This window comes from Bubalus kerabau, chromosome 20 (assembly GCF_029407905.1).
Source record: "Bubalus kerabau isolate K-KA32 ecotype Philippines breed swamp buffalo chromosome 20, PCC_UOA_SB_1v2, whole genome shotgun sequence".
NCBI lineage: Eukaryota > Metazoa > Chordata > Mammalia > Artiodactyla > Bovidae > Bubalus > Bubalus kerabau.
The window spans coordinates 56614794-56642469 of record NC_073643.1 but is presented as its reverse complement, the minus strand read 5'-3'; the positions used below and the strand labels follow the sequence as shown (position 1 = coordinate 56642469).

At 49.7% G+C, this 27676-nt stretch overlaps 1 protein-coding gene across 1 annotated transcript in view; it reads right to left on the bottom strand.

Moving 5' to 3' along the window:
* SLC6A11 (solute carrier family 6 member 11) overlaps positions 1 to 27676 on the bottom strand; it is a 122986-nt gene that overhangs the window by 82830 nt on the left and 12480 nt on the right. Inside the window, exon 5 of the mRNA XM_055557868.1 lies at positions 13286 to 13418. Within this exon, the coding sequence (XP_055413843.1) occupies positions 13286 to 13418 (133 nt within the window). The remainder of the gene's footprint in view (positions 1 to 13285; positions 13419 to 27676) is intronic.

The following is a 27676-nucleotide window of genomic DNA, read 5'->3' as shown; positions in this document are numbered from 1 at the left end:
ACAGCTTTCCTTCCAAGGAGCAAGCGTCTTTTAATTTCATGGGTGCAGTCACCATTGGCAGTGATTCTGGAGCCCAAGAACATAAAATCTGTCACTGCTTCCCTTGCCCGGCCCACCCTCACAACACCAATGCTTCGTACGGAATCTCCTGGTTCTGCTGCTCTGGCTGAATGCTGTCCGACAGAGGTGGCCACAGGGGTGCAGAGCAGGGGGAGCGGCAGGCCCCCTGGAGGGAGACAAGTACACTGGAGTGACTGCTTCCGCCACAACAGGCCAGCCTCAGCTTAACCGCCCAGCCTGCACTCTGCAGAGGCTCATGCCTTCCCTCTCTGCTCCCCCAGTGCCTCTTTGGGTCTTTGCCCATCACTTTTCCCGCCACATCTGTCAGAGCCAGGCCACGTGTCACCTGCCCAGAGCCTCCTAGACACGCTGACCCCATGTCCTGCACCTCCCAGGCAGGCTGTGGTTCAAAGGTTCTAGTGACACCAACACAGTACCCGCCACCTGTCACTGCACCTATTACACTACACTTGAAAGAAGGGGAAACTGAGGCCAAGAGAAATGGAGTAGCGTGAACAGCCAGTGAGGTTGGTGGTGGCCTGCACTGACCCACACTGCTGGCACGTGGTTGGGCAAGACTCCTGACTCCAAACGTGGGCTCATTCCATTCTCCATTGCCAGCTCTGTCTTCGGCTTCTTTGCCCGATTCTTGAAAGCAGGGTACATGGCGAGTAAGTCTTTTATTTTTATTTATTTATCTCATTTTTTACTATTTTTTTTTTTTTTTGGCTATGCCAAGTGGCATGTGGGATCTTAGGTCCCCAAGCAGGGATCAAACCTGTGTCCCCAGCACTGGAAGCACAGAGTCTTAACCACTGGACCACCAGGGAAGTCCCAGCTAGCAATTTTTTAAAACTTCCCCTGCAGTGCTCAGCCTGGCACTAAGATTGAAGTGGCACACCACAAATACCTCTGCCCATTTCTGGTTGAATCTGTGGCATCATGCCTGGTCTCACGTGGAGCTCAAAGCCATCTGGACTCCTCGCCTCTGCCACTCAGGAGGGCAGCTCATTTCCCAGCGACACGGGTGTGCGTGGATGGGCTCTGGCGGGGCTGGGCTCCCCGGGGTGCTCTGGAAGGGTTAACAGCACCCAGTCCCCTTGGGCCCCGCTCTGTGTGCTGAGGGCTTTCTCAGGAGGCGGCCAGCCCTGTAGGACCCCTCCTACCAGTAACCACTCGGACTTTGGGGGGGGCCTTTATGCTTCAATAAAGACGGTATTACCCAGTCGCAAAGCTTCCCTCCTTTCCAACCCTCCTCGCTGCCAGGGTTCCCGCTAAAGGTGAAGCGCTGTCATTCAAGGCCAAAGAAAGGGCTGAATCAAGACGCTAAACTCTTTTGACTTCATGTGACAATCGATGGCTCTGCCCAGACCAGCGGTGTGAGAGCTCCCAACGCCGCACAAAGGACCCTCGGCAGCGGCTTCGGGTGTCCTCGGGCCCCGGGGCTGGAGGGCAGGAGATCTCCTCGCGGGGCTCTCTGCATGCATCTCATGAACGCTCTAGTTTCCTCTCTGAATGCAGACAGCAGCCGGGCACTGGGAGAGCCCCACCACCAACGCCGTCCCCGCTTACTTCGGGCTGCAACAAAGGCCACTTGAGGGCCCAGAGACAGCGCTGCCCAGTTCCTTTCCTGGGCCTGTTCTCTTCCCTTTCACACATCTTTCCCTTTCACTCCCCCTGCCCCCTTGCTGCTGCTTTACGCCTCATTGAATCCATCAGCCACTTTACAGGGTGCTCCTGAAGAATAAATTTTCTGTGTGGGGCTCCTGATGGCTCCCCTGCTGGCAGCTCCGGCCTGCCTTGGTGGTAGTGGGGTGGAGGGGGCGGGGAAAGGCACACATTCGAGGAGGAGCTACTGATACCCACCCCCCAGCCTGCATCTCCATCTGGCAGGTCAGGGGTAAGCTGGCTGGAGCAGGCACCCTCACCTGCCAAGGGGCCCCACCCTGCCCCTCCCCGATCCTGGAGGCATCTGTTCCCCCAGGATCTTAGCACAAGCAGCTAAGCCCTGTGAGCCTCTGTCTTCTCATCTGTAAAATGGGGATATCAACTGTACCGTTCTCATCTGTGTGTGTGTTGGTCACTCAGTCGTGTCTGACTCTTTGTGACTCCATGGACTGTAGCCCTCCAGGCTCCTCTGTCCATGGAATTCTCCAGGCAAGAATACTTGAGTGGGTTGCCATTTCCTTCCCCAGGGACCAAACCCAGGTCTCCCACATTGCAGGCAGATTCTTTACTGTCTGAGTCACCAGGGAATGCTCAGTGGGTTAATTTAGCAAGGGCCTTGAAACAAGGCCCAGATCAAAGTGCCACTTAAGCATTTTCTTTACCATTAGCGTCATGCAGAAGAGGCAGGCTGTTTAAGAGTCATTGTACAGGGCTTCCCTGGTGGGCCAGTGGTTGAGTCCACCTTGCAACACAGGGGATAATGGTTTGATCCCTGGTCTGGGAAGATCCCACATGCTGTGGAGCAACTAAGCCCCTGCAGTACAACTACTGAGCCAACGCACTGCAACTACTGAGGCCCAGACACCCCAGATCCCATGCTCTGCAACAAGAATTTCTGTTGTTGTTTAGTCGCTAAGTCAGGTCTGACTCTTTGCAAGCCCGTGGGCTGCAGCCCACCAAGCTTCTACGTGCAACAAGAGGAGCCACTACAATAAGAAGCTGGCATGACACAATGAAACGGTAGACCCGCTCACTGCAACGACAGAAAGCCCACACACAGCAACCAAGACCCAGCAGAGCCAAATTAAATAAATACATGAAATTAAAAGAAAAAAAAAAGAGTCTTTGTACAGATGTAACAAACAGAAACAGACTCACAGATACAGAAAACAAACTAGCGGTGACCAGTAGGAAGATAGGTGAAGGGAACTAAGAGGTACAAACTACTAGGTATAAAATAAATAAGTTACAAGGATGTAAGTACAGCACAGGAAGTGGAGCCAAGATTTCAAAATAACTTCATATGGAGTTTAATCTATAAAAGTACTGAACCACTATGTTGTACACCTGAAACTAATATTGTAAGTCAACTACACTTTAATAAATGGAAAAAAAAAAAAAGAGTCCTTGTACCACCTCCAACTCCTCTACTTGTTGGTGAATGAAGGAAGGAAAAGAAAAAAAAAAAAAATCAATTGAAGGCTATTTGCAGCTGTTTCTGTGTGAGTGTGTCTGTCTGTGTGTGTGCTTTCTTTTTTCCTGCCTTGGTGTCCTGGAGCTCTCAAAAGGATAAAAACAGTGGCCTAAAGCAGTGAAAAGGCAGGATTCTTCTTAAAATCCCAGCTAATCCTGCAGCTTCCTTTAAAGTGGCAGCAGGAGGAGAGGGGAGGGGCCCAGAATTGTTTTTGCAGCACCCTCCCCTCCCAACCACTGCTCCTGGAGACCAGGAAACGAGGGGGAAAAATCCATAAATCATCCTCCAGAGGAGGACAGGAGGAACGCTCAGGGAGACACAGCAGAGAACAGGAGCCAGCCCGGGGGGTGTGAGGGCAGCAGGAGAGGGCACCTGACTATCTGGTGGGCAGGGAGGGCTGCCTGCAGAGGGCAAAGCATCCAGGCAAGAGCTGGGCCAGTCACCCCATTCAAAAGTCAAAAAAGAGGGCTTCCTTGGTGGTCCAGTGGTTAAGAATCCACCTTGCAATGCAGGGGACACCAGTTTGATCCCTGGTCCAGGAAGATCCCACATGCTGTGGGACAACTAAGCCCATAAGCCACAACCACTGAGTCTGCGTGCAGCAACTACTGAAGCCCATGTGCTCTAGAGCCTGGGTTCCACAGCAAGAGAAGCCACCACAGTGAGAAGCCTGAGCTCTACAACTACAGTGTAGCCCATGCTCTCTGCAACGAGAGAAAGTCCACGAGCAGCAATGAAGACCCAGCGCAGCCATAGATACATTTTTTAAAAAGGTCAAAAAAGAGAAAGATCTCAAACTCCGGTGCACCATCAGGTCCTGCAGAACGAAGATGCCACACCAGAAGGCGTCTCTGATTGGACCACCTCTCACTGTGCACTGCACCTCCACCCTGGACACCCACTAACTGGGTTCCCTAACCTCTCCATTCCACACCCCACCTCGCCACCCATTCACAATGAGTAGCCAGAGCCAGTTTTTAAGGATGAAAGTCAGATCATGTCACCCTTGCTTAAAATCTTCCAGTGGTTCTCCACTGCCCTTAGAATAAAACCCCTGACCGCTCAGCACAGCTGCAAGGTCTGAGCCCTGCCCTATCACATGCCACCATCCACTCCATCTGGTCCCAGTTCTGTGTCACCTCTCCAATTCACCAGGTCCTTCCCTCACTTGAGAATTTCATCTGTGCTGCTCACCTGGACACTCCCTTCCCATCCTTGACATCACAGATGGGGGCCCCACTCAGTACTGCTTTCCTTTACCCCCCTCACCCCAAGGAGATCTCCTGCCTTCATTCTTCCCCCTCCAGCCCCCAGTCTCTACCCACAATATTCCTATAACTGCTCATTCTTCATCTGACAATCAGCTTCACAGTCTGAAGAGCCCCCCAGTCTCGTACCTGGCACACAGTAGGTGAGCAATAAGGCACTTAGTGGATTAATAAAATAGTCAATGAGTAACACTCACTGCAAGTGAGCATTTAGATACAAAGACTCAGCACATTTGGGAGCTGGAAAGGCTGAGGTGAGATTTTTAAGGATCCTTTGGAAAAGCTCTCCATCCCAAATCATCACTGTAACTTTTCAGTATCTCAAATGGTCCATGCTTTGGGTGACAACGATTTTGATGTTAGTTTCTTTTTGTGTGGCAAACAGTTTTCATGAGTTAGTTTAACAGATTAGAGATCCAAGAACTTTTTCTGTGAAGGGCCAGATAGTGCATATTTTAGGCTTTGTGGGTCCACATACTCTGTTGCAATTACTCAACTCTGTCATTGTACAGCACAAAAGAAGTTGACGGCAACGCAGAAAGATGGATGTGGCTGTGCTCCAACAAAACCTTATTTACAAAAGCAGGTCATGGGTCAGATTCTGTGAAAGGCCAATGCTGACTGATCCGTGGGTCAGGCTAAGGCCTAGCAAAGCCACACGAGAAGGGCACATGGTAAAGACGAGTCTTTCAGTCTTCGGCAAGCACGCAGAGCCGGTGCTAGGATCACCCTACTCTAATGTTTCCATGCTGTAGTGCGACAACACAGAATAAAGACGAGAACACCTGGAATGCATTTTAAATTATTGTTTTGTAGAGCATAAAGGGTTTTGGTTGTGTCATTTTGCATGTCAGCAACGGGCTTCCCTGATAGCTCAATTGGTAAAGAATCCGCCTGCAATGTGGAAGACCTGGGTTCAATCCCTGGGTTGGGACAATCCCCTGGAAAAGGGAAAGGCTACCCACTCCAGTATTCTGGCCTGGAGAATTCCTTGGACTGTATAGTCTGTGGGGTTGCAAAGAGTCAGACAAGCCTGAGTGACTTTCACTTTCAATATGTTTGTCCAAATGGGAAATTCTAAGAGCAAGTTTCTCTCTGGAGGACCTGGGGAGCTATTGTTAAATGTCTAGGTGAGTAGGTGAATGGATGGATGAACAACAAAAAAGGAGAAGACAGGTTGTTTTCTAAGGTGATTATAAGGTAAACTTGGTTAATACTTAGATGAGATGTTAGAGGAGAAGTTGTCCAAATGAGTTAGTGGCTTCAGGCCTATGAGACCATAGAGAGGACCTGTTGGCAGGGATGGGCAAGATGAATCTGGTTGACAAAAAAAACGAGTAAAAAGCAAAGACTTTTCAACAAATGGACATTCGTATGCAGAAATGAATCGAGACACACACCTTACACCGTTTACAAAAATTTACTCAAATGGGTCAGAGATCTAAATGCAAAACGCACAACTATAACAAAGTCATCTTGGGAAAACCTAGACTTTACATATGGCAAAGGCTTTTAGATAAAATATAACACCAAAAGCACACTCTGGGAAGGAGCTAGTTGACAGGTTGGACCTCATTAAATTAAAAATTTCTGTTACGCAAAAGACAATGTCAAAAGTATGTGAAAGCAAGCCACAGACAAGGAGAAAATATTTGCAAAAGACACATCTGATAAAGTACTGTTATCCAAAATGCACAAAGAGCTCTTAAAGCTCAACAATAAGAAAACAAACAACCAATTATGAAATGGGTCAAAACCTCAACGGACATCTCACCAAAGAGATATACAGATAGTAAATAAGCATATGCAAAGGTGCTCCACAGCACCTGTGATAAGGGAAATGCAAGTTACTATAATCAGGAGATACCACTACATAGCTATTGTTGTTTAGTTGCTGAGTCGTGTCCGACTCTTTGTGACCCCCATGGACTGTAGCCCGCCAGGCTCCTCTGTCCATGGGATTTCCTAGGCAAGAATACTGGAGTGGGTTGCCTTTTCCTTTTCCAGGCAATCTTCCTGAACCAGAGATCAAACCCGAGTGTCCTGCTTGGCAGGTGGATTCTTTACCACAGAGCCACCAGGGAGGCCCCACATACCAGTCAGGATGTAGGACAGCTCAAATCCAAAACACTGATGATACCAAATGCTGGCAAGGATGCAGAGCAACAGGGACTCTCTTACACTGAAGGTGGGAACGTAAGATGGTACAGCCGCTGTGGAAGATAGTCCAGTAGTTTCATATAAAATTAAACATACTCTTACCATAAGAACCAGCAGTCAAGCTCCTTGGTATTTATCCAAAGAGTTGAAACCTAAGCCCATACAAATGCTTATACACGAATGTTCATAGCAGCTTTATTCCTAGTTGTCAAACGTGCAAGTACCCAAGACGTCCATCCACAGGTGGATGTGGTACACATCCAGACAACAGGATATTATTAGTCAGTGATAAAAAGACATGAGCTACCAAGACACAAAAAGACATGGAGGAAACTTAAACGCACCTTGCTAAGTGAAAGAAGTCAATCTTAAAAAAAGCTATAAACAGTATCATTCCAATGATATGGCATTCTGGAAAAGTCAGAAGTATGGAGACAGCAAAAAGATTGGGTTTTGGTGGTTGCCAGGGATGGGGAAAGTGGGGGGAGATGAACAGGAAGTGCACAGATTTTTAGGGTGGTAGAACTACTTTATATGAGACTTTAATATTGGATCCATGTCATTATACATTATGAAAGTGCAAGTGTTACTCGCTCAGTCGTGTACAACTCTTTGCAATCCCACGGACTGTATCCTGCTAGGCTCCTCTGTCCATGGAATTCTCCAGGCAAGAATACTGGAGTTGGTTGCCATTCCCTTCTCCAGGGGATCTTCCCCACCCAGGGATCAAACCAGGGTCTCCTGCACTGCAGGTAGATTCTTTACTGTCTGACCCACGAGTGATTTAGGCATTAAGCGTTATGTCTGTGCTTAGTTGCTCAGTCGTGTGAGACATTTCACGACCCCATGGACTGTAGCCCACCAGGATCACACATTTGCCCAAATTCACAGACTGTACAACACCAAAAGTGAGCCCTAACATAAATTATAGACTTTGGGAGGATATGATATGTCTATGTAGGCTCATCAGTTTTAACCAATGTACCGCTCTGGTGGGGGTTGTTGATAATGGGGGAGGTAACACAGTGTGGGGGCAGGGAGTAGATGAGAAATCCCCGTACTTTCTGCTTCACTCTGCAGTGAACGTAAAACTACTCTAAAGAGAAAATCTCTAAAAGCAAAACAAAAAACCAAGAACACAGGAAAATCACAAAGCTGTCTCCATGTCTTAGCCACTTGATTTCAATTATCCATACTGAAAATGTTTATCATCCAGAAGATGACAACTTATTAACAGCTTGGAAGTTTCTTCCTAAAGAAACCAAGTGTTTCAGAAACCTATATTTACTCATTTACAATTGAGAAGTGTTCTTATCTATTTTGTTAATCCAGACTTCTGGGAATTTTCAATACCGTCTAGAGAGAGGGGATGAATAACTGTGTGGAACTAAAACCAGGACAAGAAAATAAATGGCTTCCTAAGCTCTTGCCACACGCTCAGAAATCGGATCTACATGTTGTCTTTGACGCTGGACATGAGCCCCCAGCTGGAGGTATCAGAACAGATGAGGACCAGGCTTAGGGAAAGCAGAGAGACCCAGAACTGAATTCCAGCTCTGCTCCTTCCAAGCGGGATGGCCTCAGGCAAATTTCGCGACCTCTCGGGGCCTCCACCTCCTTACTTGTACAGTAGGGTTTGGACTTAAACCCTCCCAGCTCAGACAAGCTGTATTCTAACATTCCAGAGCTGGGTCTCTGCCATTAGAATCCCCTTGTTCACAGGACCTGATTCTCTAGTTCTACTGCTTAATGTGAGCACTACTACACAGAATCATAATTGCTCATCTGTTGCTGTCCCCTGCACCCAGTGTGGACTGCAGACTCTGCGGGGGCAAGACTGTCCACCATCCTCCCAGGTGCATCCTGGCACCTCGCAGGGAGCCCCTGCACAGGCGGGATTCAACCTTTCCACAAAAGTCTACTAAGCAGCAGTTGTGTACCACTTGCTCTGCACTGAAGCTGGAACCCAGAGACCATCTCTCCAGCCAGAGCAGCCTCTTCTGAGTGTCCAGGTTGCTCACTCAGACCCTGGGAGACCCTGAATGTGGGTCTGTGATGTCAGAAGGATGGAAAGTGCTGAGGAAGGTACAGAAGATGGAGCTGAAGGTCACATGCAGCGATTATCCTTCGTGGGGTGGGGGACACCGATGCCAACACAGCCTCGGGGCCCACATGCCGCCCCGCAGACCAACGGAGAGCACTGTCACACCTCCACCTGCGGCCTTGCCACAGCCTCATCTGGGATCTACTTATTTGTGAAGTGAAAAGACAAAGTGTTAATCTATCAGCTGTGTCTGACTCTTTGTGACCCCATGGACTGTAGCCCACTAGGCTCCTCTGTGCATGGGGTTCTCCAGGGAAGAATACTGGAGTGGGTTGCCATGCCTTCCCTCAGGGGATCTTCCTGATCCAGGGATTGAACCCGGGTCTCCTGCATTGCAAGCAGATTCTTTACCATCTGGGCCACCAGGGAAGCCCTGATCCCAAATCCACACTTACAGAAGCACCTGCCAAGAGGCTGAGCCTACAGTGTCTGCATCCACTCCTGAGCAAGGGTTGTGGTCTCAACTGAGTTAAAGTTGGGGTTACAGTTTTTGCCTTGGAGATGGGATGAAGCCAGGAACTTTTCCTCAACTTGATGAAATTTCTCCTGAGGCCCAGGTATGGATAGAGGGCTGGAACTTGTGGTGAAGAGGAAATGCCAGCTCGGGCGTAGCCTGGACAACAGCAGGAAGATGGAGTCCCTTCCGCTTCCTTGAACTGAACCCTGTGGGCGACTCTGGCCAGAGTCCTGCAGGCAGGTGGCAGGGGCGACCTCTGCCCACTCATGAAGATTCTGATGACCTGCGTTTATTTTTAACTGCTTTTATATAAAATCTGAAAAGTCTTTGGACACTGGGCTCACATCCAAGGTGAGGTGAATAATAAACAGTAAAAAATAAATAAATAAATAAATAAAAGCATCAGATCCTAGAGCCCACATGCTGATCTGGGGTCGCCTAGTCTCCTCGAACTGTCAGATGTGACTTCCAGAACCCTGTCATTGATAAGCAGCCAGAGAAGTCCCTCATGCTGGGAAGGATTAAGGGCAGGAGGAGAAGTGAGTGACAGAGGATGAGATGGTTGGATGGCATCACCGACTTGATGGACATGAGTGTGAGTAAGCTGTGGGAGATGGTGATGGACAGGGAAGCCTGGCATGCTGCAGTCCACGGGGTCGCAAAGAGTCGGACACAACTGAGCGGCTGAACAACAAGGGAGCTGGACCACCAGAGCAGGTCCTGACCTGACACTTACTCACCATGTGACTGTGAACAAATCCCTTCTGCTCCCTGAAGCTCAGTTTCCTCATCCATAAAATATGGGTGTGGATAGTCTCCAAGGAGCCTTTCAGGTCCTGAAACCCACATCTTATCCTGGACACTCACCCTGGTCTTGGGCATGGAACACGGAGAAGAGCCCATGAAGCCCAGTCTTAAGGAAAGGACTTAATTGCTCATGTGACTTCAACATTTCCCTTAATAGGACCATTTAGCTGCATCCACAGTCACGGAGCACCTACTATGTGCTCTTAACAGCCTCTTCATAAGCCACCTGTAAGGAAACTGTCACTGTCCTCAGGCCACACGTGACAGGATTGATGGTGCACTCACCCAGAGGCCTGGGCTCTGCAGTCACCAAGGCGCAGGGTCAATCCCAGCCCCTCCCCCTTCCCCACTTGAGTGTTCTTGAGTGTCCTTGTGGGCTTATATAACCCCGCAAATCCTCAGTTTCCTCGTCTGTACAGTGGAGATAATGCCAGCCCATCTGTCTCATAAAGTTGTTTCAAGCTCTGAATGGAATAGGCTTGTGAAGCACTCAGTAACCATCATCCTGCCTCCCCCAAACCTCTTCTGAAGTCTCTCAGCATGTAGCCTGTTGGTCCTTCCTTGATACTGGGTCCCTGCCTTAGGATTCTCCGACACACAGGCTTGATGGTCCCGCCAGTGGTAAGCGGTCCTGTCTTGGGACTGAGCTTCCTCCCACCATGGCCCATGCCCAGGCCCAAGAGCCCAAGGCCACACAAGCCCACACATGTGCACACATCAAAACCTCATCTGCACTGTCCTCCCCACAGCCTTGGACAACCGCCACCCAGCCAGGCCCCACTGGCCCCGCACGAACACCCGAAAAGCTGGTCATCGTAGTAGAAGCAACAAGAGCACCAAGCATGACAGCTCTCCTCCCTGTTTCAGATGGTTCACGAAGCCCTGTCACACAGGTCACCTGCGGAGGGTAGAGGCTGTTTTTTTTCATCTTAGATACCCACTGAATAATGCCAGGTATCAAGCAGATACTCGGAAACTATTTCTTGGATGAATAAGTTTGACAACAAGATTTTTAAAAATCACCATCTGCTTCTCACACTACGATCAGGTCTCCATTCTGCTAAGCGTTAAAATGTGCAGCCGTGCATTTCAGTCTTGCAACCACCCCGTGAGACGAGCTCACTTATCAATCCCTGTTTGGCCAAAGAGGAAACAGGCTCAGAGAAGGTAAGTGATTCACTCCAGGTCTCAGTCAGTGAGAGACAGACCTGGGATATGGACCCTGGTTTTAGATCCTGGTTCTCACCTCCTGCAGTCTGTCTCCTCTTTTTTAGCCAAAAAAGGCAGTGGCTGGGGGCAGGCGGGAAGGGAGTGGTGCATGGGAGCAGGATGCATGTAGTCTAAAATAGTAGATTGATAATACAATGATTTTTATATTTTGGAAAAACAGAAAAAAAAAAAATCCTATTGTCTTTAAGACACAAACCAGAGGAAGCAAAGATCAGCGAAACCATTTCGTCTGAAGGGACATGAGTCTCTGTCCTACTTTCTGGTCTCTGAGGCACATTCATGATTACTTTCTAGTACGTCCTCAGCCTCCTGATAGCTCATAACATGAGGCTTGTTGACGTCTCTTCTGTGTTCTTCTAAGTCCTCTCACTCAGGTCTGCCCACCTCCCACATTTTAGCAGTTGGTTCTTCATCCCACCTACCACCCTGGGAGCTGAGGGTACCATCTTTTGCCAAAGATCCCAGAGTCATTCTTACTTCCTCAGAGGTTTTGTCTCCATGCATTGCCTCCGCCAATGACTCAAGAGTAAAGCTTACGAGCAACTGCCTACCAGAAGCCGGCAGTCAGGGACTATGACACGGTCAGGGTGACACAGGCATTTAAAAAAAGCCCTATCTTCCTTTTTCCCACAAATGAGGAAGCCAATGGTGGCTCAGACGGTAAAGAATCTGCCTGCAATATGGGAGACCTGGGTTTGATCCCTGGGTCGGGAAGATCCTCTGGAGAAGGGAATGACTACCTACTCCAGTATTCTTGCCTGGAGAATTCTATGCACAGAAGAGCCTGGCGGGCTATAACCTATGGGTTCACACAGAGTCAGACATGACTGAGCAACTAACGCTGTTCATGGCATTGACACTCAGCCACAGGACTGTGGACTGCAGCCAGCCGAGTACCCATAGAAGCAGGTGGCTGCTGCTCAGCTCAGCCCAAGACTGCCAGGCAGGTACCCAAGCCCAGTGGTGTCCAGTCTTCCAACTTTCCAAGGGACAATGGAATCCTGTTGGTTTTTTCATATATTTCAAATGAAATTACCTGGTTTCTACATCTTGGTAACGATTTCTCCTCCCCTTCTTTTTTTTTTTTTTTTTAATAAAATACATGAGTGGGCTGGACTTGGCCATGAGCTGCACCTGTGACCCTTGTGGCACAGACGGCTGCAGTCATCAGACATCCCTCTGCTCCCCTCGCGTCTAAGCCTCCCTGGCAGCTGGTGAGGCCGTGTCTCAGGCTCTGGCCAGCGGGTTGGGAGTGGAAGAGCTGCTGTGACTTTCAGGCCAGGGCAGCTCAGAGCCTGCTGTCTGCTCCCATCTTTCTTCTCCTATGGTCCTGGGTGGCTCAGCCGTAAAGAAACCACCTGCAATGCAGGAGATGTGGGTTTGTTCCCTGGGTCAGGAAGATGCCCTGGAAAAGGGAATAGTAACCTACTCCAGTATTCTTGCCTGGGAAATCCTACAGACAGAGGAACCTGGTGGGCTACATCCATGGAGTCGCAAAGGGTCAGATACGACTGACTGACTAGAAAACAAACAAACAACAATGAGGCACTAGAGGCCACGTGGTACAGACAGCACCGAAGGGTGGAGGTGGCTGCCCTGCCCCTCACGGACCGCAGGCGGGTGAAATCTCCAGGTCCATTGGTGGAAATGGCCCGTGCCGCCTGCCCGAGCACATGCCTGGAGCCCAGGTCCTCATCACAGAATCCCCCATGGTCGTAGTTCAGCACTCCCTGGTGTCTAGAGCACTTCAACTCTCCTTTCCGTATATGACTCTCAACCCAGGAAGAAAGCAGGATGAGGCTCTGCTATTTCACAGGTGAGCAAACCAAGGTGCAGAAGGAGGACGGGAGCAATCTCAAGGCGTGTGGCAAACAGCTGGTGGACAGGGGATTTCAACTCTGGACTCCAGAGCACTGCACAGGGCTGCTCCTAGCTCCCAATTCAGGAGCTGGCCTTTGTACTGTGATGCCCCTGGCGCTCTCTGGGTCACCTGTGAGCTTGTACGAGGACCACTTGCCCCCTCCCCTCCTGCAGCGAGCTGAAGATCCATCTCTTACCTTTCCCGTGGACTTGGTCCCCTTCCAGATGCAGAAGTAACAGATGGTCCAGGCCGCCAGCAGACACAAGGCCAGCTCCCAGCGAAGGTCCCCAATGTGCTCGATCCCATCCGAGATGGCCAGGACCCGGCGCCTGCAGAATGGAGGGCCCAGAGTCATGGGGGCTGGAGATGGCCCACACAGACCCCACCATGGGCAGGGGCTAGTGCTGTAGAAGCGGCAGGGGCAGGTCACTCAGCCATGCGCCCACCGTTCACCAAGCGTCTTCTCTGGGTCATACCAGGGCCGGTGTGGGGGTCTCAGAAAGGAATGAGACCCAGCCCCCAGCCATCCTGGATTCACCCTGAGGGGTGAAGGGGACCGGCTGGGGGTTCAGAGATGGCGTATGGGACAGTACAGTAAGAGCTATGTGGAGGACGTCCAGGGGAAGCACTGAACCTACTTCAGGGATCCCGGGAGACGGCAGGACCATCCATAAACACTCCAGGTCCCTCCCTGAGGGGCAAGGGGTGACGACACATTCCTGCTGAGCTCAGCTCTGGCCAGAGGACCTGCTGTGGCCAATGGCACACACGGCCCTTCAGACAGTGGCACTCAGAGCCAGGCGGTGTGGTCTGCCCTGTTTCTTCACACGAGTATTGCTGCCCTAACAGAAGCATGTTTCCAAGCGGCCCTCTAGAAGCTCAAGTTCATGAGAGGATACGTGAGCCTTCCGGCCACCCTAGGTCAGAGCCACTGTGTGAGCGAGAAAGAAATTCTGCTGAAAGACAAGTGCTGGATGATGTTACTTGTACGAGGAATCTAAAAATACAGCAAACTAGTAAATAAAACCAAAGAGCAGCAGACTCACAGATACAGAGAACAAACTAGTGGTTACCAGTGGGGAGAAGGAAGGCAGGGCAAGGGGAAATATAGGGTAGGAGCTTCTTTAAAAAAAGTTATTACAGGGTTATTACAGGACTTCCTTGGTGGCTCAGATGGTAAAGAGTCTTCCTGCAACGCAGGAGACACAGGTTCGATCCCTGGGTTGAGAAGATCCCTTGCAGAAGGGATTGGCTACCCACTCCAGGACTCTTACCTGGGAAACTCAGGACAGAGGAGCCTGGAGGGATACACAGTCCCTGGGATTGCAAAAGAGTCAGATATGACTGAGCGACTAACACACACGGGAATATATAAAGTCATGTGTGTGACACTTTTCAAAGTTGTAAAGCACTGTGTTATTTAAATAATCATTCATTCAAAAAAAAACAGAACTCGATTTCTTCAGGCTACTAAGATCTTCGTTACTGCAGCACAACCCAGACTATCCTGACTGCCACGGGGCTCAGAGAAAGCTTTGTGGAAGAAGTGACATTTGAGCTAGAATTTGAAGGATGGTCGGGTTTAGCCAGAAGAGGGAGTGGGTAGAAATAGCTTCAGGTCCAGGGACAAGCACGAGCAATGGCCAGAAAACAGAGCATGGAGTACTCAGGGAACGTGGGGGCCCAGAGAGCAGAAGGGAAAAGCAGGGCAGATAGATATACAGAGGAAGCATCACTGGGAGCCCTGAACAGCGGGCCAAGGGGCAGGGGTGTCCAGGGGGCCCAGGCCACAGGATGCATCCAGCCACAGCCTCGCTTGGAACCCACCCATCCTTCAGAGCTGACACGGGCCTGTCTTTCAAAGCAGATCCTGGGGCTTGTGTTTCTCCCGAGTCAGACTCTCCATGCTCCATATTGTCCAGAACCGTGGCATCAACACCAGCCCCCTCCACACTTGCTCCACGAACCCCATTTCGGCTGCCAAGCCACCCCCACCGGACCACGCCAGTCGCCTGGGCACTCTGGGAACGTCCTCTGAGAAAAGCAGCTCCCATCCCACCAAGCATGAAAGCCTCCCTCAGTGTCTATCTCCCTGGGAATCCACTCGGGGCCTGCTTCTGCATTAATTACTCAATGACAACAATTAGCCCTGGTCTGCAGGCTCCCTCCAGCCCCAAACCCTGCTGGAGAAATCAGGCAGGCCCCCAGACAAAATTGGGCTGCGTGCAGTCAGGGATTTACTCTGAAGAAAGCCAGCTCTCACTAGACTGATAGCCAGAAAGGGGAACATCTACTTAAATACACATTTATTGAGCACATACTAGGTGCCAGGCACTGCAATTATACTGAGGATAAAGAAGTATGCATGTGCAGCTCTTGCCCTGTATTAGGAGGAGTTGGGCAAAAAGAAGTACCACCTGTTTGAGAAAGAAAGGAGACAGCTGCTTCATTATAAGGGTTACTTTATTTGTTTCTCATGTCTTAGCAGTCTTTGGCTTTAATTCACTTTAAAGTGAAGGGCTGTATTAAGTGAAACTTCTATTCTTATAACATCCTGGATAAAGAAATGGCAACCCACTCCAGTATTCTTGCCTGGGAAATCCTATGGACCGAGGAGCCTGGCGGGCTACGGTCCATGGGGTCACAAAAAGTCAGATACAACTGAGCAACTGAGCATATTCTTATAACCGAGCAGCAAGATCCAGAGCATGATCCTTGTGGGATGGCTGCTGAAAATGTAAAAATTCCTGGGTCCCATACTGGACCCATCAGGTCTGAATCCTTATGGAATGGTTCTGAGGAAGCTTGCATTTTGCTACATTTTCCCAAGGATTGCTTGTGCAGGGGTAGAATTTTCTGGTAATGAAGGAATAACTTATAAACAACAAGGCTTTTTTTTTGAGAGAGAGAGAACATGAAGGAAAGGGGGCTTCTCTAATGCCTCAGACAGTAAAGAATCCGCCTGTAATGCAGGAGACCCAGGTTTGATCCCTGGGTCGGGAAGATCCCCTGGAGAAGGGAATGGCAACCCACTCCAGTATTCTTGCCTGGAGAATCCCATGGACAGAGGAGAATGACGGGCTACAATCCACGAGGTCGCGAAGAGTCGGACGCGACTGGGTGACTTTCACTACCACTATCACTACTTGAAGAGGGAGCTGGGGTCCTCTGAGAAGTTACTGAAGGGATGCACTGTCTCCCCAGAACACAGCAATACACTGCTGTGCCCGCTCACCCCCAAAATTCTGCAGGAACTTCAGGGTGCTCACCGACTTCCTTGTCTCCAGACCGAGAGCCTCGTAGCCGAGGATGCATACTCCCACCTGACATACCGCATACGATCTCCCCACCCCGGCCCCTGAAAGCTTCCAGAACATCCATCAGCCGGCGAATGGGAAAGGACAACCCGGAGCAGAAGAGAAAGTGGCCGAGGCAGCGGGAGATGTCCGGGGTACCGAGGACTCAGATCTAGCAGGGCTGCACGCACACACATGCCCTCTGACTAATGTCGTGGTTTTTCTGAACGGAGCATCTGAAACTGCAAACAGTGCGGGGACCCGGGGACAAAGAAGGGGTTAGACCTGCCAGGAGCGAGCTGGCGCAGGCCCCCTCAGCCACATTTTGGAGGCTGCACACTTTCGAGTCATGCAGCCGGCTTCAGCGCCCTCTCGCTTAATTGAACAATCTAGTTCCCAGAATGGGAAGCACACTACTAAAAGCTACGCGGGATGAATGGCTCTTTTGTTCCACCAGACACTATTTGAAAACATCCTCAAACTATTTTCTTTAGGTTTTACCAGCGCTGACTCTAACTAGCATTGGACCTTGAGTTTCTAAAGAAAGGAGGCTCGGGGGGCCAGGTTCTCAGCCTGCAGGGCTGTGGGGTTGTTTTCAAACCCACAAGGGCAGCCTTTGAGAGCCTGGGGGCTGGGACACTCAACTCCAGAGACTTGGAGAAGGCACAGCTCTTCCTGGGGAAAGAAAAAAAAACTTTCTTAATGACCCTCCCCCATGAAGTGCTGGGACAGAAGAACGGTCTGAATAAAGAAGAGTCTGCTGCCAACACCCTGGCCAAAAAGGACCCAGGAACAGACCTCCCGACACCGTTTGGGGAGCAGGAGATGCTGCAGACTGCATGGGGCCCTTCGGAGGCATTCATTGACCTGGGTTATACTGTGCACCTACTGTGAGACAGGCAGGAAAGCAGGTTCTTCACGTAGCATTTTTTTTCAGGCCATTAAGACTATGCCTGGAGATTTCCTAACCCTAACCCAGCACTTGGGAGGTGTAATGTCTCTGCTTCTTCAGCCCTCAGCACATACAGTAATGCCTGGGCTTGAAACCGAGCTCTGCTCCCGACCAGCTGTGCGACCCTGGGGAAGGGACATCACCCCTTTCCATAGGTTTTCTCTTTGTTGTTGTATTTTTTCTTAGTCTTTTTTTTTAACATTTATTTATTTTTAATTGGAGGATAATTGCTTTACAATATTGTGGTGGCTCCTGCCATACATCAACATGAATCAGCCATCGGTATACACATGTTCCCTCCCTCCTGAAGCTCCCACCCACCTCCCACCCCATCCCACCCCCTCTAGGTGGGATTTGAGCTTCCTGCATCATGTAGCAAATTTCCACCGGTCATCTACTTTTACATACAGTTAATGTCTATGTTTCAATGCTATTCTCTCCATTTGTCCCACCGTCTCCTCCTCCCCACCACCATATCCACAAGTCTGCTCCCTAGGTCTGTGTCTCTCTTGGTTTTCAAGCAGGAACTCATCTTACCCTCCTAACAATCCTTGATGAAGGTACAGTTGTTATCATCATTTCAAAGATGGGGAAACTGACATGCCAGGCAATCAGGTAACTTGCCCAAAGTCACTGAGAGCAAGTGACAGGGTCGGGATCTGAACCCAGGGATCCTGGCTCCAGGGCCCAGACATTCACCTGTGGTGCCTGCTCCTTAGACTCCCCCATGACATGAAAATCACCCTTCCTGTCTTTACAAATCAAAGGCATGTACCCCAAAGCTACTTCACGTGTCTTCATGTGCTGGGTAAAAGCAGTACCCGGCATGCGTCCTTCATGCATTTCTCACTTTATTCAAGTGGCGCTTATGAAGGTGTCTTCAGTGTCGGGTACTGCGCTACACTTGGCGCCCTTCAGGGGCTCACGGTCCACTGGGGAAGACAGCCCGGTGAACAGAGCAGAGTGCGGAGAGGGTGAAGACAGGGAGCAGCAGGGGACCCTCACTGCAAGTCCAGCCAGTGTCAGGATGAGGGGGTGGGGTGGGGAGGTCCCGGGGGGCAGGAGGACAGTTAACAAAGAAGAGGGAGGCATTGGGGGCAGAAAGGCCAAAGCTGGGAGGCTGGAACCAAGGCTCCCAGAGGCCAAAGGGCTCAGTGTGCAGCAGGCAGCGGGGTGAGAAGCAAGGGTGAGGACAAGGCTGGAGTGATGAGCAGGTGAGCCTTGCTGAGGGGCGGGCGCCTCCTCCTGAGGGTAATGGAAGCCTAGGAGAACCTCACAAAGGGGCAAGGCTCCATCAGGTGCATGTTTTGGAAAGCTCTCTTTGGTTGCAGTGGGAAGATTGGACGGTAGGCGTGGAATGGAGCAAGGTGCCAGGTGTGGAAATTTCTGCATTAACTAGGACAATAAAGAAGGAGGGGCTGGACTAAGGTAGGGAAATGACCCTGGAGGGGAAAAGGGGGGCTGAGGAGCAGCAGGGACAACAGGTGGCTCCCTGGGGGTGGCAGGTAGCAGGGAAGTGAGAGGTCCAGGCTGACACCAGGTGTGTACCTGAATGGATACACGGGGGTGGCAGGGGGAGTCATTAGCTGAGCAGGAGTGAACCATTAAGTAGGGTAGAAGAGGAGGAGGTGGACAGTCAGCCAGTCTTTTAGATAAGGCGATTTTGAGATGCCCGTGGAACCCCCAGGAGGCTGCAAGGGCCGGAGGCAGCTGGGTCTCTGGCTGTAAAAGCTCACAACAGAGATACAGGGAGGAGATCAGACCTGAGCCCTTGGCCATCAAGTGTTCGGGGAGAGCATGAAGTCGACTGGGCAGAGGTGGAGAAATGAGCAGGAGGGGCACCCAGAGCCCCATCATTTACAGGCAGAGAAGACGATGGAGGAGCCCTTTCAGAGGACAGAGAAGGGCTGGGCATCCCTGGAGAAGGCGGCATCTGCAGGCAGAAGGAAAGGGCTTTCCGACAGCCTGGTGAGAGGGACAGCGCTGTGGGGTTCGGAACCCGGGAGGTAGGGGAAGCAAGGAGAGCTGCTCAGCCCTGGTGGGGCAGGCTTTAGATAGCAGTGCATGTGGGGAGGTGAGACCTGCTGAGACGGCTCTTTGGGGAAGCTGCTCTGATGGGGTCGAAGGCTGGTAGTTCTTGGCCACAGGGTACCAGAGCTGTCTTACATTTGTTTTATTTTCAGGTTGGCACGACTGGGAAAGAGTCAGGAGGGAGGGAAAAGTTTCAAATACAGGATGGAATGGGGGACAAGGGAGGAAAGAGCAGGTAGAAGTCTCTGAGATGGGCAACAGGGGCAAAGTCCATAGGTGGAGACGTCATTTCTGCGGGAAGAGGAGGGAAAGAGTTGGGGAATCCAACAGGTGAGTTTAAAAGCAAACCATCCTTTTTAAGAGATTCTCGGAGGAAGGAACAAGAAGGAGCTGGTGGCAGAAGTGACTGTGGCGGGTGCCACGTGAGAGTCCTCATATGTCACACATTCAGTCCTCACGGCAACATAACCACCCTGAGGACATTCTTATACCCATTCTACAAGTGGGGCAACTGAGGTCCAGAAAGGCCAAGCAACTGACCCAGATTGGGACCCAAAACAGGGTTCAGATGATGATGCCCACAGCCTTGGCAGAAGCTGGCCCCAGAAAGAGAAGGCCTTCTGCTCAAGGCTTCTCTTCTGTCCTCCATGGTCTCAAGGAAGTATCTAGATCTGATCCTGCAACACCCTCATTGCCCTCTCCATGCCCCCCTCCCCGCCCCTTACACACAGAGGGGCTGAGTCTGGAGGGGAGTCCCACACCTGGCACCTCCCTTCCAAACACCAGCTTCCAGACCCGAGAGCGGTTTGACCTGAGGAAGCAGAGGTGGAGCAGGCCCCTCTCCCACCACGGCAGAGAGCTCGGGGCAGGCGGTGTGGGAACAGGCCCCCAGCTGGTGGGGGGGCCTCATCCTAATGTCCAGCATGTAGCTGGTATACACATTACCTTTCTTTAACCCGTCATGGATGGGAGCGCTGCTGGGGACGTGGAGACCGCCCTAAATACTGGCACTGAGGGGCCGAGTTATAAATAGCCTTGCTCGGGCCTCCTGTCCGGTCTCCCAAAGCAACAAACAAAAAAACAGCTGATCACCCAAACAAAGGCGTCTTCCCTGCCCCCTCGGGGTCCTGCGCTCACCTCCCTGGCCCAGTGCGGGCCATCAACTTTCCTCGTATCAGGGGTCTGCTCCTGCAGGGCCCTTGGTGGAGGCACCAAACCGAGCTGGGGACTCAGGGCAAGGACCCTCCTGGCAGGAAACTCAGGCCTCCGCATCACGCATTCCCTCGGGAGAATGACCGAGTGTTACCTGCGGGCTGCTCAGTGCCCTAAGAACAGGGGCTGCGGTGATGAGGAAGGCAGATGGCTTGCCCTCTGGGAGGAGACGGGTGATGACAAGGACAGGGACAGTTGGCATTTCCTTCCTGCTCACTGAGGTCAGTGCAACTACGGTTCCCAGTTCACAGATGGGAAAACCGTGGCTTAGGGAAGCAATGTGCCCAGAAAGGCAGACACTGAAGCCACAAGTGCTCAGCTTGAGAGCCAGAGCTCGGACCCACAGCCCTGTCTTGGGAAGATGGACCAGAAATGTGTCACTCAGGGTCGACAACAAGGCAATGAAGCTGGTCTGTAACGTGTGGAGTTCCCGCACCAATTTCTTCTGTGGCTGCAGAAATCCTCCCAGATCGTGTGGAAGTCCCCTCCAGTCCTGAACACATCCTACACTTCTCCATTCCCCAGGATCCATCCCACAGTTCTCTCTGCCAGGAATGTCCCTCTCAATTCTCACGTGCCTTCACAATTGTGCCTGTCCTGCAAGCACCAGCTCAAATAACACAAAACCTTACCAAGTGCTTCCTTGGTCTGTACCTGTACAGACCAAGAACCAAACCGAGAACCTCCTTAACCCTGAAGATGCAGTAAGCATCTATGTTGACCTCTGACCTAGAAATGCCTGGTGCACAAACTGTTTCTATATAAAATGCCAGACAGTATGGGATTAGGCTTCACAAGGTACATGGTCTCTGTTCCAACTATTCAACTCTACCCTTGCTGTGTGAAAGCAGCCAGAGACAATTTGTAAACAAATGCTGAGGCTGTCTTCCAATAAAACTTTATTTACAAAAACAGGCAGCAGATGGGTTTGGTCCATGGTTTTCTGACCTCTGTCCTAGGCTAATGCTTCCCAAAGAACACTAATCCTGTATGGCACCCTGAGGTCATACAGGGACCTCACTGAGGAATGGCCCTCTTTAGAGAGTCCCAGTGCTCATTAGAATATTAAAGGCTCTGAGAAGTCCTGCAATAAAGGCATCTCTATAGCTCTGTCTGTCTGGGCTTCCCTGGTGGCTCAGATGGTAAGGAATTTGCCTGCAATGCAGGAGACAGGGTTCAATCCCTGGGTCAGGAAGATCCCCTGGAGAAGGGAATGGCTACCCAGTCCTGTATTCTTGCCTGGAGAATTCCATGGACAGAGGAACTTGGCAGGGTACAGGCAATGGGGTCAAAAAAAGTTGTATGTGACTGAGCAACTAACAATAGCTCTGTCTAACCCAATGTTTCCCAAACTTACTTAGAACTATTCTTCATTAAAGTGCAAATTAAGACCAAAATGAGATGCCACTTCATGCCCACAAGGGTGCACCTACGAGGATGGCTTAATCAAAAAGATAGACAATAATAAGTATCTTCAAGAACATATGTGAAATAGATGACCAGTCCAAGTTCGATGCATGAAACAGGGCACTCAAAGTCAGTGTACTGGGACAACCCAGAGGGATGGGATAGGGAAGGAGGTGGGAGGGGGGATTCAGGACGGGGGGACACATGTACACCGTGGTTCATTCATGTTGATGTACGGCAAAAACCACCACAATATTTTAAAGTAATTAGCCTCCAATTAAAATGAATAAATTAAAAAAAAATTACACCAAGGCAAGCAATCACACTGGGACCAGAGAAATCAAAATGTGTACTCATCCCACCAAAAATGTACAGTCTTTTCTGTCAACATATCGAAATCATAATATCACTCATACATATTCAAGAATTTTTGTTGAACTTTGACTTCTAAAAATGTACTATTCGAGTATAATTTTTTCTATCTCATCACTTTCTTGTTAATTAGTATAAAAAATAATATTTGGAGTAACTCCTTAAGATAGACCCATAAAGAGTATATTCCTAGCCAATCTGAATAAATCAAGAGCATCTGCTAAAAAAGAAAAAAAAATGGAATACGGAGAAATGGAACTCATATATTTCTCGCAGGAATGTAAAATAGTTCAGCCACATTGGGAAAGTCTGCCAGTTTGTTAAAAAGGTAAACGTAAAACTCAGCCTTTGCAAAACCCCTAGGTTCTTCAAACCCCATCTGAATGCAGAGTTCCAATAGCAAGGAGAGATGAGAGAGCCTTCCTCAGTGATCAATGCAAAGAAATAGAGGGAAACAACAGAATGGGAAAGACTAGAGATCTCCTCAAGAAAATTAGAGATACCAAGGGAATATTTCATGCAAAGATGGGCACAATAAAGGACAGAAACGGTATGGACCTAACAGAAGCAGAAGATATTAAGAAGAGGTGGCAAGGATACACAGAAGAACTATACAAAAAAGATCTTCATGACCCAGATAATCACGATGGTGTGATCACTCACCTAGAGCCAGACATCCTGGAATGTGAAGGCAAGTGGGCCTTAGGAAGCATCACTATGAACAAAGCTAGTGGAGGTGATGGAATTCCAGTTGAGCTATTTCAAATCCTAAAAGATATTGCTGTTAAAGTGCTGCACTCAATATGCCAGCAAAATTAGAAAACTCAGCAGTGGCCACAGGACTGGAAAAGGTCAGTTTCCATTCCAATCCCAAAGAAAGATAATGCCAAAGAATGTTCAAACTACCAAACAATTGCACTCATCTCACACTCCAGCAAAGTAATGCTCAAAATTCTCCAAGCCAAGCTTTAACAGTACCTGAACCATAAACTTCCAGATGTTCAAGTTGGATTTAGAAAAGGCAGAGGAACCAGAGATCAAATTGCCAACATCCACTGGATCATTGAAAAAGCAAGAGCTCCAGAAAAACATAAATTTCTGCTTTATCGATTACACCAAAGCCTTTGACTGTGAGGATCACAACATACTGTGGAAAATTCTTCAAGAGACAGAAATACCAGACCACCTTTCCTGCCTCTTGAGAAATCTGTATGCAGGTCAAGAAGCAGCAGTTAGAACCAAACAAGGAACAACAGACTGGTTCCAAATTGGGAAAGGAGTATGTCAAAGCTGTATATTGTCACCCTGCTTATTTAACTTACATACAGAGTACATCATGCAAAATGCCATGCTGGATGAAGCACAAGCTAGAATCAAGATTGCCAGGAGAAACAGCAATAACCTCAGATATGCAGATGAAACCACCCCTTATGGCAGAAAGTGAAGAGGAACTAAAGAGCTTCTTGATGAAAGTGAAAGAGGAGAGTGAAAAAGCTGGCTTAAAACTCAACATTCAAAAACCTAAGATCATGGCATCCAGTCCCACCACTTCATGGCAAATAGATGGGGAAACAATGAAAAGAGTGACAAACTTTATTTTCTTGGGCTCCAAAGTCACTGAAGATGGTGACTGCAGCCATGAAATTAAAAGATACTTGCTTCTTGGAAGAAAACTATGCCCAACCTAGACAGCATATTAAAAAGCAGAGATAGTGCTTTGCTGACAAAGGTCCATCTAGTCAAAGCTATGGTTTTTCCAGCAGTGATGAATGACTGTGAGAGTTGCACTATAAAGAGAGCTGAGTGCCAAAGAATTGATGCTTTTGAACTGTGGTGCTGGAGAAGACTCTTGAGAGTCCCTTGGACCGCAAGGAGATCAAAACAGTCAATCCTAAAGGAAATCAGTCCTGAATATTCATTGAAAGGACTGATGGTGAAGCTGAAGCTCCAATACTTTGGCCACCTGTTGCGAAGAACTGACTCATTGGAAAAGACCCTGATGCTGGGAAAGACTGAAGGCAGGAGGAGAAGGGGATGACAGAGGATGAGATGGTCAGATGGCATCACCGACTCTAAGGACATTAGTTTGAGCAACCTCTGGGAGTTAGTGATAGACAGGGGAGCCTGGCGTGCTGCAGTCCATGGGGTTGCAAAGAGCCAGACATGACTGAATGACTGAAGTAAACTAGGTTATTCAAAAATAGCCCCAAACTGAAAACTACCCAAATGTCCATCAACTCACAGTCAGACAAACGAAATTAAATTAAGTAATTAAATGGAATATTAGCCACAAAAAAGAATAAAGCGGTGACACATGCTGGAACATGAATGAAGCCTGGAAACATTGTGCTAAGTAAGTGAAAGAGGGCATTGAGCAAGGACCTCACATTGTATGACTCCACTGAGTATGTGATATCCAGACTACATGAATCCAAGAAACATACAGCAGGTGAGTAGTTGCCTGGCAGTGGGACTGAGATGAACTATAAATGGGCATGAGAGATCTTGTTAGGATGATGAACATAGTCCAAAACAATCTTGTGGTGACAACTTCATGTTTGGCAAATTTACTCAAATTATACACCTAAAAGGGGTACAGTTTATGGTATGTAAATATACCACCAAGTCATTTAAAGGCTATTAAGAAGGAAGTGCCCCACCATGCTTCTGCCTTTCCAAAGCAATACGTCTAGAGTGTGCAGAACACGCTCTGGCAGAGATAACGGTGTGCAGGTTATCCTGTGTCACACCCACTGCCCAGAGCAGACTCAGGCTCCAGGAAGGTGTGGACCTTGCCACGGACCACAGGCAGTGAGTGGCAGAGACTGGCCTTGCACCCCCATCTCCTGACCCCAAGCTCAACACCTGTTCTAGTCCCGCATGGCTGGAGGGTAAGATCAGCAACACAGGAGGCAATAAGAAGAGGCATCTATACGCAGGGATCCCATGCAACGGAAAGGGCCTCGCTGCCCCGAGGCTGGGGTCCCAGCACCCTGGGGTTCCTGCCCTTCTCCCCCTTGGCAGGACTCAGCATAGCTCCAAAGTGCTGCCCAAGCCTTCCACACCTCCCAAGTATAGCAGCTCTGTATTACAAGTAGCCAAAGGCTCAGAGAGGGTCTGACACCACATTCTGTGTTAAGGCTGGCAGAGAGTCACTGTCTGCTCTAGAGGGGGCGGTGGGCAGGAAACACACATGACATGGGAAAAGTCCTGGATGAGAGATCCGGCGTGGGAGTGTGTGTGTGTGGGGGGGTCTTCCCCCCGGTCCTCCCCCCACACCCGCTGGTCCAGGGTATCCCACCAGGAGGCCTCCATTCTTTAAATGTCACCTGAACCACCTGAGCTGTGGGGTGGAAGCGGGGACAGGCTGAGGATGAGTAAGATGCAGGGGTGAGAGGAGCTACGACTGTTGATGGACTACTGGCCCCCGCCCCACCTCCGTCTCTGTATTGCTGACTGCGCCTGCACCTGGAAGGGTGGCGGGCACACCTGTTTCTCCAGGGAGGAAGCTCAAGTTCAGAATTGCATGCCAGGGTCCCCATGAGTGAGTAGGAGAGTCAGGTTCCAGCTCTGGGGCTTCTTCCTAATCTTCCAGGTCTTCCAGGGAAAGCATGGAGCTGAGAGAGAGAGAGACTGTGTGTGTGTGTGTGTGTGTGTAAAATCTGGAGAGTTTCAAACAGTTTCTCTTGGCTTTATCAGAATACGGAATTGAGATAATGCACTAAAATTTGGGAGCAGGCCCTTCTGTGTGACTCTCTGCCTGAGCCTGAATTAAAGCCATTCATGAACCCCTTGTGCCACCAGCTGCGGGGCCACAATACACACTGAGGGGGGGCCAGCCTCAATCTCCATCTGTCATCACAGCAGTTCAGAGCCTGCTCGCCTCACACACAACATCTGGCTCAGCTGGAAACCAGTGTTCTGCTAAAAGCAAGGTTCAAGTCATTTCCTAAAGGTGCCTTTTGAAATCCAAGAAGACATAAGCCAACTGGTTTTCTGTGTTTTGGTTGTGCTGGGCGCTGGAGACTTAGGTCCTTCCTCGTTCATCCCTCCCTCCCTCCATCAATTACATAGAGCTGTGGGGCTGGAGAAGTCTCTTGAGAGTCCCGTGGAATGCAAGGAGATTAAACCAGCCAATCCTAAAGGAAATCAACCCTGAAGATTCATTGGAAGGACTGATGCTCATGCTGAAGCTCCAATACTTTGGCCACCTGATGTGAAGAGCCAACTCGTTGGAAAAGACCCTGATGCTAGGAAAGATTGAAGGCAGGAGAAGCCGGCAACAGAGGATGCGATGGTTGGATGGCATCACTGAATCAATGGACATGAGTCTGAGCAAATTCCAGGAGATAATATAGGACAGGGAGGCCTGGCGTGCTGCAGTCCATGGGGTCGCCAAGGCTCAAACACGACTTAGTGACTGAACAACTACAATCTGCCGCAAAACTCTCCCTTTGAGAACCTAGTGCCTCAGGACTGCAGAGCGGAGGGACAGGCCAGTGGGATTCTGCCCCGAGATAAAACAGGCAGCTGATGGCATTTCAGTCACGGGCAAGAGGAACATGCAAGGAAGGGTGGAGGCACACAGCAGGGATCAGAGAGGCCGGCTCTCAGCCCAGCTCCAGCTCTTGCTCGCCAAGAAAGGCACTCTGGATGCGCCCCTTAACCTCTTCCTGCCTCAGAATCCCCTGAGATGAGAATCTGTCCAGTGATGCCGAACCATCTCTCCCATGGGCGGGTGGAGTAAATGAAGCGATGGGCCTGGAGGGCCATGCTTGGGGCCAGGGTACACAGCAAGTGCTTAGTAACAAACCGTGACCTCCTTTCTCTTCCTGCATGCATCAGGATGTAAAAGGAACCTCAGACACAACTCTTGCAGTTCAGTAAATCCCTGCTTCCCATGACTCAGTGTGAGACACCCACTATTTGTGAAAACAAATCTCCTCATAGCAGATTTTATATACAAGTATCTTTACTCTAATGTTCAAGAATGAGTAATATTTTATAGATCACAGCTCTTCCACAGTTACTAAGCCCAACTGTTCCTCCTCCTCCTCCCCATCCTCCTCTCATTTTCCAGACAAAGAAAATGAGCTGCAAACAGATTCAAGCAGTGAGCCCAAAGCTGATAAGTGGAAGCAACAGTATTTAAATTCTTGCTGTCTGGCTTTAAAGCCTAGGTCTCTGTCTGCATCCGCGCATCTTATCACTACACTTCTCTGGAACATTTCAGCACCTGGATATACAAGCAGTGCCTCCACCCTGAGCTTCCGCTCTCAGCATCGTGTTCAGACCTCCTCATCTATTTATTGGTCCT